The sequence below is a fragment of the Cucurbita pepo genome, chromosome LG08 (assembly GCF_002806865.2).
Source record: "Cucurbita pepo subsp. pepo cultivar mu-cu-16 chromosome LG08, ASM280686v2, whole genome shotgun sequence".
Taxonomy (NCBI): Eukaryota; Viridiplantae; Streptophyta; class Magnoliopsida; order Cucurbitales; family Cucurbitaceae; genus Cucurbita; species Cucurbita pepo.
This window is the reverse complement of record NC_036645.1, coordinates 7047319-7064505: the sequence shown is the minus strand read 5'-3', so window position 1 is coordinate 7064505 and position 17187 is coordinate 7047319. Positions and strand designations below refer to the sequence as shown.

The window sequence follows — 17187 nt, the reverse complement described above, 5'->3', positions numbered from 1 at the left end:
AAAAAAAAAAAAAAAAAAAAAAAAAAAAAAAAAAAAAAAAAAAAAAAAAAAAAAGTGATTTAAAAAAAACATGATATATTTTTATTATAAAAAACCCGATCCGAATCCTCGTCTCAATCCCCACAATAATAAATGAAAAAATTTTAACGAGATGAAAATAAAAGAGGATGAGTATGGAGATGCAAAGGTTTTCCCGTCCCCGCTTCAACCCCCTAGACATCTATGCAAATTTAACTAATCACTCCAAAATAAATAAATATATATATATTTTTTAAAAAATTTAATTTAGTTCTACATGCATGTGAGACAATTAAATTTTGTTTGGCTAAAAATTTATAAGCTTTTCTCGTGTATATATATATATATATATGTATATATATATATATATTCTCCTTAGTCATCTCCTTTGTTCGAGTTATATGTTATATAAGTCGTCGTTGTTGTTGCTTACTCACTTTTAAGTTATTATATTACTTCATTTTTAAATTGTTTTCAACGTATTTTCTGACTCACATTTTCTAAAACATTTATCTCAAATGTTACTTGATACTCAAGCATATGCTGACGTTGTTCCCGAAGTCCAAATTTCTATGACTGACTTATTCGCTGGGATTGAACAATTGTGACAAGTAGTATAAGTATCATATTATATAAATTTATCGTGAGAGTCATAGATTAAAAAAAAGTAACACATAAAAGGGACAAATTTATATATATATATTATATATATATATATATATATATATATATAAGTTGCGCCACGTATTATTGTTTTACTATAAAGTCGAAACTGATATGTATTCTTTTTTTTTTTGGAAAAATATTATATCATGAATATAATGTGAAGTTTGGAACTGGCGACAATGAAGTTGGTAGAGTATCAATCACTTTATGTCACGATCGTGTTGGTTTTAAAAGGAAAAAGTTTTATATTTTTTCTTTATAGCTTTTATATCAAATCACATAATTATTATTTATAACATACTTTATAAATAGATTAAATTAATAAAAATCTCATTCAATTTACTTTAAATTATAAAATTAAATCAATTTTGAACTCTCGTAACTATCAAAATACCTTCAACATATTTTGGCTTTTCTTATTGTTGGATGATGGAAGTCCCACATCGGCTAATTTAGGGAATAATCATGGGTTTATAAGCTAGGAATACTAACTCAATTGGTATGAGGCCTTTTGGGGAAGCCCAAAACAAAGCCATGAGCACTTACACTCAAAGTGGACAATATTATACCATTGTGGAGAGTCGTGTTCGTCTAACATGCTATCATAGCCATGCCCTAAACTTACTCGTGCCATAATAGATTGGTGAATCTTCAAATATCGAACAAAGAATTCCAAAAGAAAAGGGAGTCATGCCCTAGGTCCCACATCCGGCTATGGATCTTTTTCACAACTATATAATATTATATCTCTAAAGTTAACATACGCGGGAGGTAGATAACACAGTAAAATAAAAGAGTCGAGTATGCTCATTCGATTCTCTAGTAGCAATATATGGTAGTTTGAATATCGATTGAATCAGTGGACAGTATTGTTATCATAACCAAAAGATATCGACTGAAGCCTGTAATAATTCAATTTTTAATAAATCTGTTATTCAGGTACCACATAGTACAAACTTTTGAAATTTATAGACTACGTGGTTTGAATTCTGCCTATATTCACGAGCAAAAACGACAAGAATATTTTCACCATACACACAATGTTAGGAATCACGACTCTCCACAATGGTATAATAATGTCCAATCCTCTCCTTTATCGAGGCTCGACTCCACCCTTTGTTCGACACTTTAGTCACTTTTGACTACAGTTTACAATTCTTTGTTCGATATCTGAGGATTCTATTAACATGGTATGTCGAATGAGGTTCTTTGGGAAGCCCAAAGCAAAGCATGAGAGCTTATGCTCAGAGTGAACAATATCATACCATTGTGGAGAGTCGTGATTTCTCACTTATAAACACATGATTTTCCACTAAATTAACCAATGTGTAACTCACTCCCAATAATCATCGACACCCAAATATTAAAAAAAATCAACAATAATTTATTAAGCAACATTATAAAATATTTAAATTAGATAGTAATTGGAAATTCTCCAAAACTCTCGAATTAATAAAAATTAAATTAAATAGGTGATTCATACTTTCACGGAAGCCGTCAAAATTTGGTTCCTTCCAGTATAACGCCTTGACAGATTCAAAGTCCATATAATTTTTTAAAGTCAAATTAATTTTCTCCCCCAAATTATTAAATTATTTAGTTTGCATTTAAGCATTTATAATAAAAAAAATCACCCATTTGAATATTTGAATATTAATTTTGAGGTTCGAATCTCCCTCATAAATTATGAATAATAATAATAATAATAAAAAAAGCAAAAATATATATTTGGCCCCAAATTTTGTGTTTAATTGCATTTGAGTCCCTCAATATTGACTCATAAAATTTACATTTAATTTCATTTCAGTCCCTCACCACTTTCTATCATTTAATGGTTAAGAGTGAATTGAAATAATAACACTTACCTTATTTATAAATTAAGTCAAAATAGTCTAAAATTGATTAATGGCTCATTCACCACGCAATTACACTTAAATTTGATAAATTAGGCAACCTAATTCTTCTTAAATTAGTCAAATAATAATAATTTAGATAGAAAAACGTCACGTTTGAATCTTCTCGTTAAAAAATTGAAGCATATAAATTAACTCGATAATATCAAGATCAAATATAATATTTTAAAATTATATCGACTAATTAGATGAAACCCTAAATAAAAAAATTTAAAATCGAAATTTTGTGTAATTAAAAGTTTATTAATTTCGTGTAATTAAAAGTTTATTTTTTGTTTTTAACTGATCTGATCTAAATAGTAAAAATTATAGTTCAACAACGTATTCAAATCTCTAATATGCAAAGATTCAAATGTCTGACCTCAAGATCCAAAACATATGAATGTGTAAGTTATTATTATTTTTAATTAATATATATATATATATATATATATATATATATTTTGAATTTTAAAAATATATTATTTATGTTATAATTTGTTATGAAATTTGTCACCAATGACTTGTCTTCCCTAATGTTATTATTTACCCTAAAATGTTCCAATTTCATAACCGACGCTGCACGTGCGAGGCAGGCGATACACAACGAGGCATAAAATATACATCGTGACCAAAATGCCCTTCGCGGACAACAACTAAGCGACATAGTAGGTGGGTTCAAGGAGGGTGTTTCAGTCATTTCAAATATAGTGGACTTTTTTTTTTTTTCCCTTGATTGCCGGGGCTTCCTGAGAAAGTCTTTTTTAAATTTTATTTTATTTTATTTTATTTTAATATAACACAAATTTTGTATTTGTTTGTGTCTAAGCGGGCCCACAACAACCGAGATGCATCTTACAAAAGTTAACCCCCTCACCCGTCGCCACCTCGATTTAAAAATATTTGGATTTCGTCACGGCGCCAAGTCCCTGTTATCATCACCCTTTATCTCCGTCACCGTCCAATCGGATTTCTCCACGTGTCAGTCTTACTCCCATCACCCCTTCCCTTTTTTCCACTTACGTGGGATCCCTCGCCCTCATTCCATCAGAATCTTTACTCGCATTCCCAATCGTCCGATCTCTCTCTCTCTCTCTCTCCACCACTTTCGAGATGTCGCCGTTTCTCCGATCCCGGTGCTCCGACCGCTCGTCGGACCGCCCTACAGTTCCTCTCTGAAAGTCAATTTTCTTTTATTCCGTCCTTTGAATTTCTCTCTCTCTCTCTTTGTAAGGGAGAATGATTTGATTTGTTGTCTTTACTGGTAAGACAATTTCCAAAAGTGAATTTGTGAGGAATTTGGAATCGAGGTTGAGAATTTTCAAAGTTTTTGTCCTTTCCATGCCGGACGACTGAATCTGCGTTTTCGATTGCTTACCTTTGCAATTCTCGGCGTTGCGATGACCGATCAAGTCACTTAAGCTGTCACTGATATTGTGGAAGCAAGGATTGTTTTCTGAGCTTCCGAATCTGCAAGACTGTGCATACTCTATCTGATTATTTCCTATATTCATTTTTATTAAACTGTGGAAGGAATTGATCTGGCGCAAATCAGGTTTGCTGTCAAAGGTATGTCGTCGAAGGTTGTGTATGAAGGTTGGATGGTGCGGTATGGCCGGCGGAAGATCGGCAGGTCCTTCATTCATATGCGGTACTTCGTGCTTGAATCTCGGTTGCTTGCGTATTATAAGAAGAAGCCTCAGGATAATCAAGTAGGTGTTGTGTGATTTACTACAGTAATTTCAATTTTTGGTGTTGTGTTTTGTGTTCGGCTGACGTTGTAGCATATTCATATAAGAAATAACTATGCAGGAATGGCTAGATTACGTCACATGCATGTGTAATATCCATCTGCATTCTTGCATTTTTTTTTTTTTTTGGATCGAAATGCATTTCTTACGTGCCTGTTTTATGATCTTCCCAACGCAGGTTCCAATTAAGACCATGCTAATAGATGGGAACTGCAGAGTGGAGGATCGTGGCTTGAAGACGCACCATGGTCATGTTAGTTGTTTCATACTTCTATTTTTCTTTCTTTAGCTATGTATTGTCTTGTGATTATGAGGACACGCTATTTATTTGCTTGTGCTGAACCAAACAGACTATTTAAGACTTCGAATGTAGCCAACTAACGTGTTGTACTTCAGTTATTTACTGTTGCAACAAGTAGTTTCTATTGCCAAGGCAGAATTTGCTGCAAATGAGGACTAAATATCTTAGTTGTTCTGCTTTGTATTTTTCTTCTAGGTAGGGGTTTGCGATTGTTTGTAGTTTTGACTCCTTAACGAATGAATTATTCTATAGTGCATTTGTTCACAATTTAGGATCACGGTGCTCAGAAATCCCACGATGGAACCAAAAAAAGAAAAAAGAAAAAAGAGCATCTAGATAATTCATTAAAGCTTTTGCCACTGTTTTAGATTCCTGTTTAGGTGTCTTTGTTGATTGTTAAATATATTGTATAATGCAATTATTGAAGGCAGAGTGTGAGTCTTATAATTTTCCATATAACCAGTGAATGAAGCTAAGTTATGCTAATCTCTTCTTATTGCTGGTATGGTTTGGCATTCTAATGTGATTTTTTGTGCTTGTTGCATCAGAAAAGCCTAGGAAGTAGATATCTAACGAGCCAGTGAGAATTTGCCTCGACATTTTTCTTCTTGTTTCTAAGTGCTTATTTTCTTTCTTTCCTTTCTTGTACCTAATGTTCATTGTACAACTAGACGACCTAGCACATAATTTGCCCTTCCAATTTTCAATTACTAACATAGTTAAGCTTGTTGGCTGAGTTAATGACTAGTATGTATTTCAAATCAGATCACCGACCATTTCGCCCTGTCATTTCATAGTTCTTAATTTTTTATCCTCTTAATTTTTGTTTTATTTTGTGTAGTGTGACTAATGGTGCTAGCAGGCCTCAATTGTGTATTACTTTAATGATTAATTTCAACTCCCATTTTGATGTTGTAGATGGTTTACGTCTTGTCTGTTTACAACAAGAAAGAGAAGTACCATCGAATTACGGTTTGTACCTACTTCCAGTCACTTGATAGATGAAGATTGTATGATTTGTTTACCATCTTCTTAGCGTTGATAATCAACATATGAATAAATTCTGCTGCTGGTTTTCTCCCATATTTTATTTTATAAGGTGATTGATTGTTATTTCGAGGATACGGGTGGGGGTGGCATAACATAATTTGAATGTTGCACGGTACTTTTGGGGCTTCCCATATTCTATGTTTTTTATTAGATTCATTACATGATGTTGAGGAAATTTTGCAGATGGCGGCCTTCAATATCCAAGAAGCATTATTATGGAAGGAGAAAATAGAGCTTGTCATTGATCTGGTAGTTTTCAAATTTTCTTTACTTCTTTTCCAACATTAACTCCAATTAGTTTGTATAATGATGAAGACCATAGTAGTATCGAACAGTTATTCTCCTCTTGTCAGGTAGAATATCCTCTTACATTATTTTCTTAATGTCTTGGATATTACTATAATGCTATATTAGTTGGGAGTATGTTGAAACCCAAACGACAATCTACTTATTTTAGTTTCTTTGATGGGATGTTTGTCTTTTTGGGGCACTGGTTCTCGTATCCATTATTTGCCCCTTGATTAAACATTCATGGTGCTTATTTCTTCAATTTCTAAATCGCATGAACTGATGAATTTGATCTCATTTGCGTGTTGATATGTTAGCACCAAGGCTCACAAGTTCCAAACGGGAACAAATTTGTATCTTTTGAATATAAATCTGGGATGGATAATGGGAGAACTGCTTCCTCCTCAGACCATGAAAGCCAGTGAGTACATTTTCTTTTACTTTTTCCCTCGATTACACCCCACCCCCCCCAAATTAAAAATAATAATAATAATAATTTTGATGTAAGGATTTCTCGTCATATTCTTGATAAATATGAATGTGGTTTCTGGTAGTGCTTAAGTAGCGTTGAACTCATTTTACTTATTAAGACAATTCCTGTGACTAATTGATGTCCTTTGCATTCTCTCCCCACAAGAAGTCTCTAAAATATATTTGCCATTATTATCCGTTTGTTGTGTTGAAAAAAAAGAAAAGATAGAAGAGTTTTGGCCTTGTTATGGGAATACTTTAGAAATAATGCTGGACTAATAAATTACTATAGTTGCTTTCTACACTTGTTAATTGTGAAACTGAAAGATAAAAGTAAGTATGGACTAAATAATGGATAACTGACCATTGTCCCTTTCATTTCTCTTCATTTCTTTTGTTCAGTCTACCAGTCATTTCATTGGATTCATCTGAATTAAATTCGCCACTTTCCTTAGCATGTCCCTAGGTCTTGTTTGGATACGAGTTAAGTCATTCATAGTCACAACTTATGATAGTACATTGGAGTATCTCCAGTTGAGAATGCTGTTACTGAGAATAATTAGGATTTCCCTGGCCATTAGAACTGAGGGTCATAAGCTTTACTATTTTGTGCATATAGGAAATGGTTATCTGTTGAATTGACTTGATAATTTGATGCTGTATTTGTATAATGTCTTTTCTATTACATAATTTAAATATGTACCACATTAGAAACTTGTTCTCTCTTTGACATTTTCTACTACATTCTTTTATGTTGTTTTAACATCCTAAACAGGTTTATTGAGTATTCGTTTTATATAAATGTTTCCATTTCCTTTTGGAACGTTTTACAAGTTACATGTCTATTTCTGCTCAATGGGCATTTTTCGTGAGACATAACTTCTTTATTTCTGAAATATTACCAGGATCAGTGCACAGGAAGATGAGGACGATACTCATCCAAATTTACTGCGAAGGACAACCATTGGAAATGGTCTGTAAATTATACTTTTCCTTCTCAGTTTTCTTTTCCTTTCATATTTTGGTAACTCATCTCTTTAAATTCATTGTCATGTAATGTGTGGCAGGACCGCCAGAGTCAGTACTTGACTGGACCAGGGAAATAGATTCAGATTTTTCAAATCAGAATGCCAATAGTCAAGCTTTTTCGCGGAAGCATTGGCGTCTAGTTCAGTGCCAAAATGGTCAGCAATTTGTTTTATTTGTGTCATAGTCTGTATATCAAAGTTGGTATAATAGAAGGGTTGCTCGCAGAATTGCATATGAAATTTCATGTTTGTTGTACTATAAATGAATTTGACAAATCATTTTGAGGTTTTCTCAATTTGGTTATTGACAGGACTTCGCATCTTTGAAGAGCTTGTGGAAGTTGACTACCTGGTGCGTTTTTCCTCTTTATTAATACACATGAGCAGATTTTCTAGTAGATTACTTCGTAGTAAGTACGACCATATATAATTTCTTTTTGTAGCCGAGGAGCTATAGTAGGGCAATGAAAGCTGTTGGTGTAGTGGAGGCTACTTGTGAGGAAATCTTTGAACTTGTCATGAGCATGGATGGAACACGGTTTGAGTAGGTGTTCCCCTTTTCAATTTGAGACACTTGTAGGCTTAGTATAAAAGTTTTATTTTGTTTATTGATATCTTTCTTTGATGAAAAAATGTTAGCACCTTTAAAATTGATTATAAGTGAAACAATTTTGTATCTAACAAAATACTATTCTAAATACATTGAATTCAGATGTTACATAAAAGCTAATTTTATTTTATTTCTTCGTGCATATGCAAATGAGTCTTAACACTTGTATATTGAAGCCTATTCTCTAAGTTGTATTGCTTAGCCTACTATAATTTGTGTGACGAGGTGTGGATTGCAACTTCACATCCTCTGAATCATCAATCTACTACCATGAAAACAACGATTCAAGAAGCGTGTATTTGGGAATTGGCTTATGTTGAAATTTTAGTGTTTCTATGGGCATTTCTAGTTATAATGAAGCATCCCGAGTAATCCTTGGATCTTGGATACATCCCTGGAATAAATTCAAGCCCAAACAACTAAACAAGTGTTGCCCTCACCCGTTCTCACTTAATCTATAAACCACCTTTCACTAACAATCACTCTATATATAGCCCTTTACTAACAAACTTTTTAGTTAACGATCAATATTCCCTCATATCCTAATAATACTTCTGAAGTTTATTCTAGTAGTATTCCTAACATATTCCACTATTGAAGATGTATCAGAAACTTGTAGGATAGCTCCCTTAATTACAGCCCAACAATTTTGGGCAAGAACACCATATTGCTTGTACTTTATTCAATGCACCCATATGTAAAATGCCTTTGAAACGTTAATATCAAGGCTTTCAATTAGCACTTTTCTTTGAAGGATCATCACAACACTAGTTAACGGCCTTGATTATGACAACTAGTGTTTCAAATGTTTATATAGGCCTAAGTTGTGACTTCCTGCAGCCTACTTCAAATGTTTGTGCTTCTCAAAGTTTTGTTTTTGTATTTGGTAGGTGGGATTGCAGTTTCCAATATGGTAGCTTAGTTGAAGAGGTGGATGGACATACGGCAATACTCTACCACAGGCTCCAGCTAGACTGGTTTCCAATGTAATATGCCTCTCAATAGTGTGATTACTATGTTTGCATAGCAGAAAAGCTAGTGTCTATTTGCCAATTTTGCATACGAAGATTTCACATGCATAATTACAATCACATGTAAATTAATCGCAGTGAAACTTTTATAATAGACACGTTTAAATCCTCGACAATAACCATTCTGGGATGTGATTTCTATGCATTGGTTGCACTTGTTTTATTCTTTCCTATAATCATTATTAACCTGCCAAAGTTGCTTCTGTTATCTAATTATTTCTTGAATGTTTCTCCGTGCATATATTCAACATCCATCTTAAAAACTTCTTGCCAAAGCTTATCAATTGTTTGATGAATAAGAGAGAAGTTGCAATTGTTTTCAATCATGATTATCGTTTTTGCACAGAATGTCATAAGTTCTTGCCAATTGTTCCAGAGCATTTCTATTGGTATATCGGTCTGCATTACATGCCCTTTGTTGTTTTATGAGAGTAACTATTTTTTATTATAATAAGTTGGGAATGGCACAAAGTTTTCTCTCTTGGTGTTACTTTTCCTATTGTCAGTTTCCCTTTCTGTTACAGGTTTGTATGGCCTCGTGACCTCTGCTATGTGCGTTATTGGCGGCGTAATGATGATGGAAGTTACGGTTAGTATTTGGATGGTCAACTCTTGTTTGTTGTTCTGACTAGCAATGAAATTACCTTTCTAATTTCTATTCCTCTTGGTGTCATGTAGTGGTATTATTTCGCTCAAGGGAGCATGAGAACTGTGGTCCACAACCAGGGCATGTGCGGGCCCATATTGAGAGTGAGTTTTCAAACATTTTCATTTAGGACTGAAAATTTGAAGGATAGAACTATTTGACTATGAGTTCACATATGCCATCTCAACTGCCTTTTCTTCTGATTTTCTAAGGTGGTGGATTCAACATTTCACCTCTGAAACCTCGAAACGGGAAGCCAAGAACTCAAGTGCAGCATCTCATGCAGATTGATCTGAAAGGATGGGGCGTGGGCTACTTGTCCTCATTTCAGCAACATTGTCTCTTGCAAATGTTAAATAGTGTTGCCGGTAGGTTGTTCTTCTAGCTCTTGCTCGCACTAGTAAGTTATAAACCTGCATTGTTACAACCGTGATGTTTAGTTTCTGCAGCTGGCGTGTGCTCAATTATTCGTCTCTTCTATCTTAAGATTTTCAATACGAAGGAAAAAAATGGACAATAAAGAAATGAGATATGTGCTAAGATTTGGTGATGATATTGGAGTTAAATAAAAGGGAAGTTACTTCTCTTTTACTTTATGGTTGGAACTGTGGATGAAATTGAGAACCAAAATTATAGGAATTTAATTCTGATATTTTATTTGATTAAGGTTCATGAATTAGAGGGTAGAAGATTCTTGGTAATGAATTTTTTTTTTTCCTGGCTATTATCTGGTGCATTTGGGAATAAAGAAACAACAGAACTGTAAAGATAAGACTGATGTATTTATACCTGGCAGAAAGTACATCTTCTATCTTTGTAGCTATTTGGTGATAATTCGTTCTTTTGTGTTTTAGATGATGGCTTCCTCTTGCCGTCTGTAATGGTTGATAGGGGTTCTATTGCTTATTGAGCTTTGTCTCTCTCTTTTTACTCTAAGACTAATATATTGCGGTGGAGATCGACCATTCCAAATTCCATCATGTTCCTAAAGCTTTTTGGTATTATCAAAGCAGATTTAGGTGGAATGGGATTGGCGCTAATGGGTGCTATATTACTTCTTTATGGAAATCATGCAGTCTTCTTTTTCTTCTTTTTTTCACTTGGATAGGGCTGCGCGAATGGTTTGCACAAACAGACGAAAGGAACGCTCCTCCGAGAATACCAGTTATGGTAAATATGGCATCAACTTCAGTTACCACACAGAAGAGCCTGAAAATGCAGGGGTCCAGTGTCCATGCTAGCTCTTCTATCGACCAAATGACTGCTGCAAATAGAAATTCTGTGATGTTGGATGAATATTCTGAAGAAGATGAAGAATTTCAAATACCTGACTGTGAACAAGAGGTACAAGTTGCAGCGAAATTCATTGTAAAGCTTTTACTATTTAATTTTTTAAATAATGAATTATTATTATAATGATTGTTTTTTTTTTTGTTTTGTTTTTTTTTTTCATATTTCCCCCTTGTAATAACTGTTTAATGTTTAGGCGTCCCCAAATGAGCAGGAGAATGATGTCAAGAAAGCAGGTAAAAGTTTTTTGAACATCAATATTCTTGCGTTATTGAGGACAAATACTTGCATAGTAGTGCTGATTTAATTTAACATTTTGATGAATATAAGCCTTGGAAGAAGAATCAACAGATCGAATTGATTTCTCCAGTTTCTCGGGAAGTGTAAGGCATGGTGATCGCGATGGTTCTCGAGACTGCTGGAGAATTTCTGATGGGAACAACTTCAGAGTTCGTAGCAAGACCTTTTGTTTCGATAAGACTAAGGTTCTTTAAACTTTTTCTGTTGCCTTACTCTAGGATATTCTTCTGGATCTGTTTCCATTTCCTAAAGGTCGATCTTGTTCAGAGAACACTCATGTTCGTGCTTAATGTTGTTTTTGAAGGTTCCAGCTGGGAAGCATTTAATGGATCTGGTTACTGTTGATTGGCTGAAAGACACAAAAAGAATGGACCACGTTGCCAGGCGGCAAGGCTGTGCAGCTCAAGTAAGTTCTTTATAGCTCCAATACTTCATCTTTTCTTTTCTTTTCCCTGGCAAAAAAGAAGGCTGGTACTTTTTGGAATACAAATTTACTCATGGAGGATCTGTCGTATCTATAGGATCAATTCAAATAAGTCAGACACTCATATTCCTGAAATACAGAAAAAAAATAAATTCTACGATCGTACTACCAAAAAAGAGTGGGCTAAAAAGCGGAGACCTACCTACTTTAGACTTTACTTTTTATTGAAAAGTTATTTAGGGGTTCTTGTGAATCGAATCTAATTACTTGGAAGAATTATCAATCTCCAAAATAATAGATAGGAATATCGCAAATAGACCCATCGCGACACCCATCAAAGGCGTAGTTCCCCACTCATGAGCCACTTAACAGCCCAAGAACCCAAATAAAAAAAAAAAGGATGTTTTGGATATTACCGCCCATGATAAGCAAAACTAAAAATATTTTTGATTATCAATTGTCCTTTAATTAAATAGAAAAAAAAAAAAAAACGGTTCATGTAATTACAGAAGTCCTTACACCGATACTCGAAGAGAGACATAGAACCTAACAAGGGACGAAACCTCCTCCTAGGACCTCTCAATCCTCTGAAAACCCTATTGTTCCTCTCACCCCATAAGCTTCATAAATTAGCACAAAGCTAGCAAGCGGGAGTGCACGTTCAACAGAAACTCCTCTAACATGGAGCTACAATCTCAAGGCCAGACCCAACTAAGATCGAAGGACCGGAAAAAACAGCTCCAAAACCAAAGATTACACACCTCTATTTAGATTGAAGGTAAGGAATCCAATGACACCAACCAGATCAATACCCAAACTTCAAACCAGACTACAAGATGGAAGAAGGCTGCCAAAAATATCTATAACCCAACTCTTGAAACCGGCTTGTATAACCTGTAAATGAGAAGTTGAGAGGTCAAGTCTTGTGAGTTTGTTTATTCGAAGCTACAACTTTGTCAATCTCACTAGCTACACAGAAGCTAGCATGATGTCCAAAGTTATAGTCACGGGAGGTTGAGTCATAGGCACCTCCTGATCCTAAACCTTGCGAATATTACACAGAGGCTAGCATGACATCCGAAGTTATAGTCACGGGAGGTTGGATCATAGGCACCTCCTGATCCTAAACCTTGCGAATATTACACAGAGGCTAGCATGACGTCCAAAGTTATAGTCACGGGAGGTTGGGTCATAGGCACCTCCTGATCCTAAACCCTGCGAATATTACACCAATTTATACAACTCAAAAAATTAAACTAGAGCTATGTGAAGTCAAGCTTCTAAACCCTGCGAATATTACTCAATTTCTATCTTTAAGTTATATACACGCCTTGGTTTCTCATCTACTGACTGCCCACTCTAAGATTTATACATGATTGATTTCCTTTTTTGGAATAAATAATCGTTAGCTCTCCATTACTTCTATTTTTGTCTATGTTTGTTGGGTTAAACTTTCCATACTCGTTCGTTTCTTTAGGTCGCTTCAGAAAAAGGTCTTTTCTCTATCGTCATAAATGTGCAAGTAAGTTCTATCTTCATTTGAATTCAAAGAGGAAACAAACATTCAGTACTATGATGAGTTTTTTGATGGTCAAGATAAGATAATGGTGTTTGTTTAGGTACCGGGTTCGACGCACTACAGTATGGTATTTTATTTTGTGACGAAGGAACTAACTCCTGGATCGCTTTTGCAACGTTTTGTTGATGGCGATGATGAATTCCGCAACAGTAGGTTAAAACTCATTCCATCAGTGCCCAAGGTATATACATATATCTTCATCATGGAATGCGCAGGTCAAAATTTTTCTGAACAAAAATGTTTCTTCTAAATTCTAAAAACTGAAGGTTTTTTAGATTTTAGGAATTTCCAAATCATTTTTATTATAATGATCAAACACCGTTAAAATGTTGAAAAATATTTTCACTGAACTAAAACTACTTTTCTTTTAATCAATTATTGAATTTGAATGTTTATACTAATCTATCAATAATTTTTAGCTGGCGTATTTGAATGTTTCAAAGATATTATAAGATTCCATTTGTTGTTTTTTATTTTGTAAATTAAAAATATGAAGAAAAAAATAAAATGCAGGGTTCATGGATTGTTCGGCAAAGTGTTGGAAGCACTCCATGCTTATTGGGAAAAGCAGTTGATTGCAACTATATTCGAGGCCCCAAGTATTTAGAAGTATGAAACCATTAATAATATACTTCCGTCAGTAGAGATGCTATTTTTTAGATCACATAAATAATATTCTGATAACCCCTTTGGTTGGTTCTTGCGCAGGTGGATGTTGATATTGGCTCTTCGACAGTTGCTAATGGAGTTTTGGGACTTGTCATTGGTGTGATTACAACATTGGTGGTTGACATGGCTTTCCTCATACAGGTTTGTTTTCTAAACTTTGCAAACGTTCATTCAATGTCCCTTACTTTTGATACAAAAGTAACTGTACGCCCAATAAACGGTTATTTGTTTTTAAAAAATTTAACCCAACATGATAACGTGTTTGATAACAAAAATTTGGAAATTATCTTCTTCTATGATTATAAGTTTAAAAATTCAACTATAATTTTCAATCTTTATCATTGTTATATTGGCGTGATATAGCTACACCGGGGTTGGGGACGGGAAATTCCTCACCCTGCTTTTTAATATATCTATATGATTGTGTTGCAATGTTTTTGAAACTTGAGTTTTTATAAAAACATGTTTAAATTATATTATATTTTTATTAATAAAATATTATTGAATTTATTAAAAATCTTTAATAGGAATCTTTTTTTTTAAATATATATATATATATATGAAAAAATGTGTTGAAATTCTTTTTGAAGAACTTGATCCCCGCAAATTTCTATTGCTATTCTTACAAAAAAAAAAAGGAAATTTTTAATAGATGGGTAAGTTGATTGAATATTTTAGAAACAAATTTTATGGAGGAAATTTGGAAATGAAATGATTGAGATAGAAAGATTAGAGAAAAGTTAGTGTAAGTATTTTAAAATTGACGTACAATTCTAAAAGTGTTTTTACCAAAATTAAAATAATTAAAATAATAATATGATTTTTGAAAGCAGATTTTTAATTTGAAATTTTGGTGGTGTTCAAAAAATGTAGGGAAATACAACAGAAGAATTACCAGAGCGATTACTTGGAGCAGTGCGAATGTCACATATTCAGCTCTCCTCTGCCATACCCGCTAACTTGGATTCTTATCCATCTGATTGATTCATTTTCAATGAATTGCTTCTGCTTCTGCTTCTACACACGAACATCATTTNAAAAAAAAAAAGGAACTCTTTCTATTTTAGTGTATAAAGGGTGTTGTTTTCTCAGTACCACTCTTCAAGCTTTCTTGGTATTGCCTGTAACTAGAAGTTCCACCTAGTAATATTTTCTTATCTCATTATTATTTTGTTTTACTTTTTGCACTGCATTTCTTGGAGGGGAATTCGATTATTAGCAATATGGAACAATAATGATCTCTTTAACAGCCAGCTCGTGGGTTTGTAATTACGTGCAGGAGTACATGAAGTTTAATTTGATTATCATTTTGATGTTTTTAAGTTTTTGAATGATTAAGAGCTTGTTAGCCTTTAATAGATTTGTTTTAACTTTGGAAAATAGGCAGATGAGATGAGCTGTGAGTTTTGGTGTTGATTCAGTGACAGAAAAAGTATGTAATATTTACCAGAAAAGGAGGCAATGACGCCGGTGAACAGGGGATTGGAATCAACAATAATATCTACCAACTAGCTAAGCTAGACCTGCAAAAACCGACGCAGCTCTCAATAAATATCCAGATAAATGGGTTCTTCATTGAACAGTACTCAATAAATCAAACACCCATTTAATACCTGTCATTTTCTGACTGTAATTTTTCATACTGAAGTTCAACGGCATGAGACTGATGATTTTAATATACATATATATAATAGCTAAGCAGTATAATTAATTAAAGTATGTTTAGATTCGTCTAAATATCTAATTTTATATAGGTTTATAAAGTATTAACTTATTAGACTATTTGATTACTTGAATTTTTTTAAAAAAAATTATGATTGTTTTCTCATCATTACAAAGTTTTGTTTTTTTTTTTTTTTTTTTAACAAAACATTTAAATTATCAACCAAATATCAAAAGCCAAATTTTTTTAAGATAGAAAATAGTATTTATAAACTTAATTTTCACAAACTCAAAAACTAAATAGTTATCAAGTAGACCAAAACTTATTTGTTTCTTTAACTTTCATAATTATAAATTTAGTTTTGAATTTTAAAACACTTACGACTACTCAGACATGAAATTGTGTCTAGGGACCAAATATATCCTAAGCTCAATTTTCATCACTAGTTTTGAAACCAATTTTAAAAAATATTTTTATTTTTGTTTTATAAGGTAATACTTTTATGTAATCCAACGGACGGTCAAAAATATTTTTGAAAATCCAACAAATTGTAAGAACTATTTTTTGTTTAAAGTAGTCATCAATAAGCTTAATTTTTATAAATAGAAAAGAAAAAAGAACATAACGTACGCCGAAGATGATGGAAGAATGTTGAAAGCGACTTCCTTGAGCCTCACATTTGTAAGGGCTTTCCAATGACCCGGGCAACACCTACATCAACACAAAATTTGAGTGTTTACTATTACAGAAGCATAGCAATGGCAGGATTCTAAAGGTATAATGCAACGACCCAGATGTACTCTTTCGGCTTTCTCTTTAGTTCCCTTTAAAGGATATTTTGTTCTCCTCCACACCCTTATAAAGGGTATTTTGTTCTCCTCCATGCCCTTATAAAGGGTATTTTGTTCTCCTCCATGCCCTTATAAAGGGTATTTTGTTCTCCTCCCTCAAGGTGGGACATCACAATCCACCCCTTTGGGACCGCCACCAAATCCACCCAACATCACAATCCACCCCTTTGGGACCGCCACCAAATCCACCCCCTTTGGGGCCAGCGTCCTTACTGGCACACCGCCTCGCATCTACCCCTATGGGGAACAGCTAGATATTGTCCTCTTTGAACTTTCCCTCTTGGACTTCTCCTCAAGGCTCTGCTAGGGAAATGTTTCCACTCCCCACACCCTTAAGCGTCTTTTGTTCTCCTCCCCAACTAATGTGGGACATCACATATAAACTGGAAAAAGCCTGAAAAGAACTCCTCATCCCTCGAAGCTGTGAATGTAACATACAGTTTTACATCTTAGGGAAGAGATTCTTCATAACAGCCGCTAGCTTTGGGTAGAAAAATGGTGGATAGTCTTTCACCTATTAAGGTTCAGTCATNTTTTTTTTTTTTTTTTTTTTTTTTTTTTTTTTTTTTTTTTTTTTTTTTTTTTTTTTTTTTTTTTTTTGTACTTTTCTTCTCAATACCCAAATTGCATTCTTATCTGCCCTAGAAGCTCCACATATA

At 33.8% G+C, this 17187-nt stretch overlaps 1 protein-coding gene and 2 long non-coding RNA genes across 4 annotated transcripts; 1 reads left to right on the top strand and 2 right to left on the bottom strand.

Moving 5' to 3' along the window:
- The first annotated feature begins 3634 nt into the window (after window positions 1-3634).
- LOC111800806 (protein ENHANCED DISEASE RESISTANCE 2) lies at window positions 3635-15038 on the top strand. The gene is made up of 22 exons (XM_023684659.1): window positions 3635-4288; window positions 4506-4580; window positions 5547-5600; window positions 5862-5927; window positions 6284-6387; window positions 7343-7410; window positions 7505-7621; window positions 7777-7817; window positions 7909-8009; window positions 8966-9061; window positions 9631-9695; window positions 9785-9856; window positions 9965-10120; window positions 10861-11096; window positions 11239-11278; window positions 11373-11527; window positions 11647-11748; window positions 13244-13288; window positions 13386-13526; window positions 13859-13954; window positions 14054-14155; window positions 14888-15038. Exons 1-22 carry the CDS (start codon window positions 4148-4150, stop codon window positions 14996-14998), a joined length of 2184 nt encoding a protein of 727 aa, XP_023540427.1. The 5' UTR covers window positions 3635-4147; the 3' UTR covers window positions 14999-15038.
- LOC111800887 lies at window positions 13882-14993 on the bottom strand. Its single transcript, XR_002816048.1, has 2 exons — window positions 14910-14993; window positions 13882-14216 (listed from the first exon to the last, which is right to left on the bottom strand). It is a non-coding gene; the product is annotated as an uncharacterized LOC111800887 (long non-coding RNA).
- A 369-nt stretch (window positions 15039-15407) lies between the features above and the next one.
- On the bottom strand, window positions 15408-17050 carry LOC111800884. 2 transcript variants are annotated; one of them, XR_002816042.1, is made up of 3 exons: window positions 16967-17050; window positions 16308-16388; window positions 15408-15537 (listed from the first exon to the last, which is right to left on the bottom strand). It is a non-coding gene; the product is annotated as an uncharacterized LOC111800884 (long non-coding RNA). The 2 variants fall into 2 exon arrangements; XR_002816041.1 differs by lacking the exon at window positions 16967-17050 and having other exon boundaries at window positions 16308-16586.
- Between the last annotated feature and the right edge of the window lie 137 nt (window positions 17051-17187).

What these genes read in the sequence shown, in the direction of transcription:
- LOC111800806 (XM_023684659.1), top strand. Translation starts at nt 4,148, where the DNA reads ATGTCGTCGAAGGTTGTGTATGAAGGTTGGATGGTGCGGTATGGCCGG. An exon ending in ATGGATGGAACACGGTTTGA is followed by an intron (nt 8,010 to 8,965) that starts GTAGGTGTTCCC and finishes TGTATTTGGTAG; the next exon opens with GTGGGATTGCAGTTTCCAAT. An exon ending in ACATGGCTTTCCTCATACAG is followed by an intron (nt 14,156 to 14,887) that starts GTTTGTTTTCTA and finishes CAAAAAATGTAG; the next exon opens with GGAAATACAACAGAAGAATT.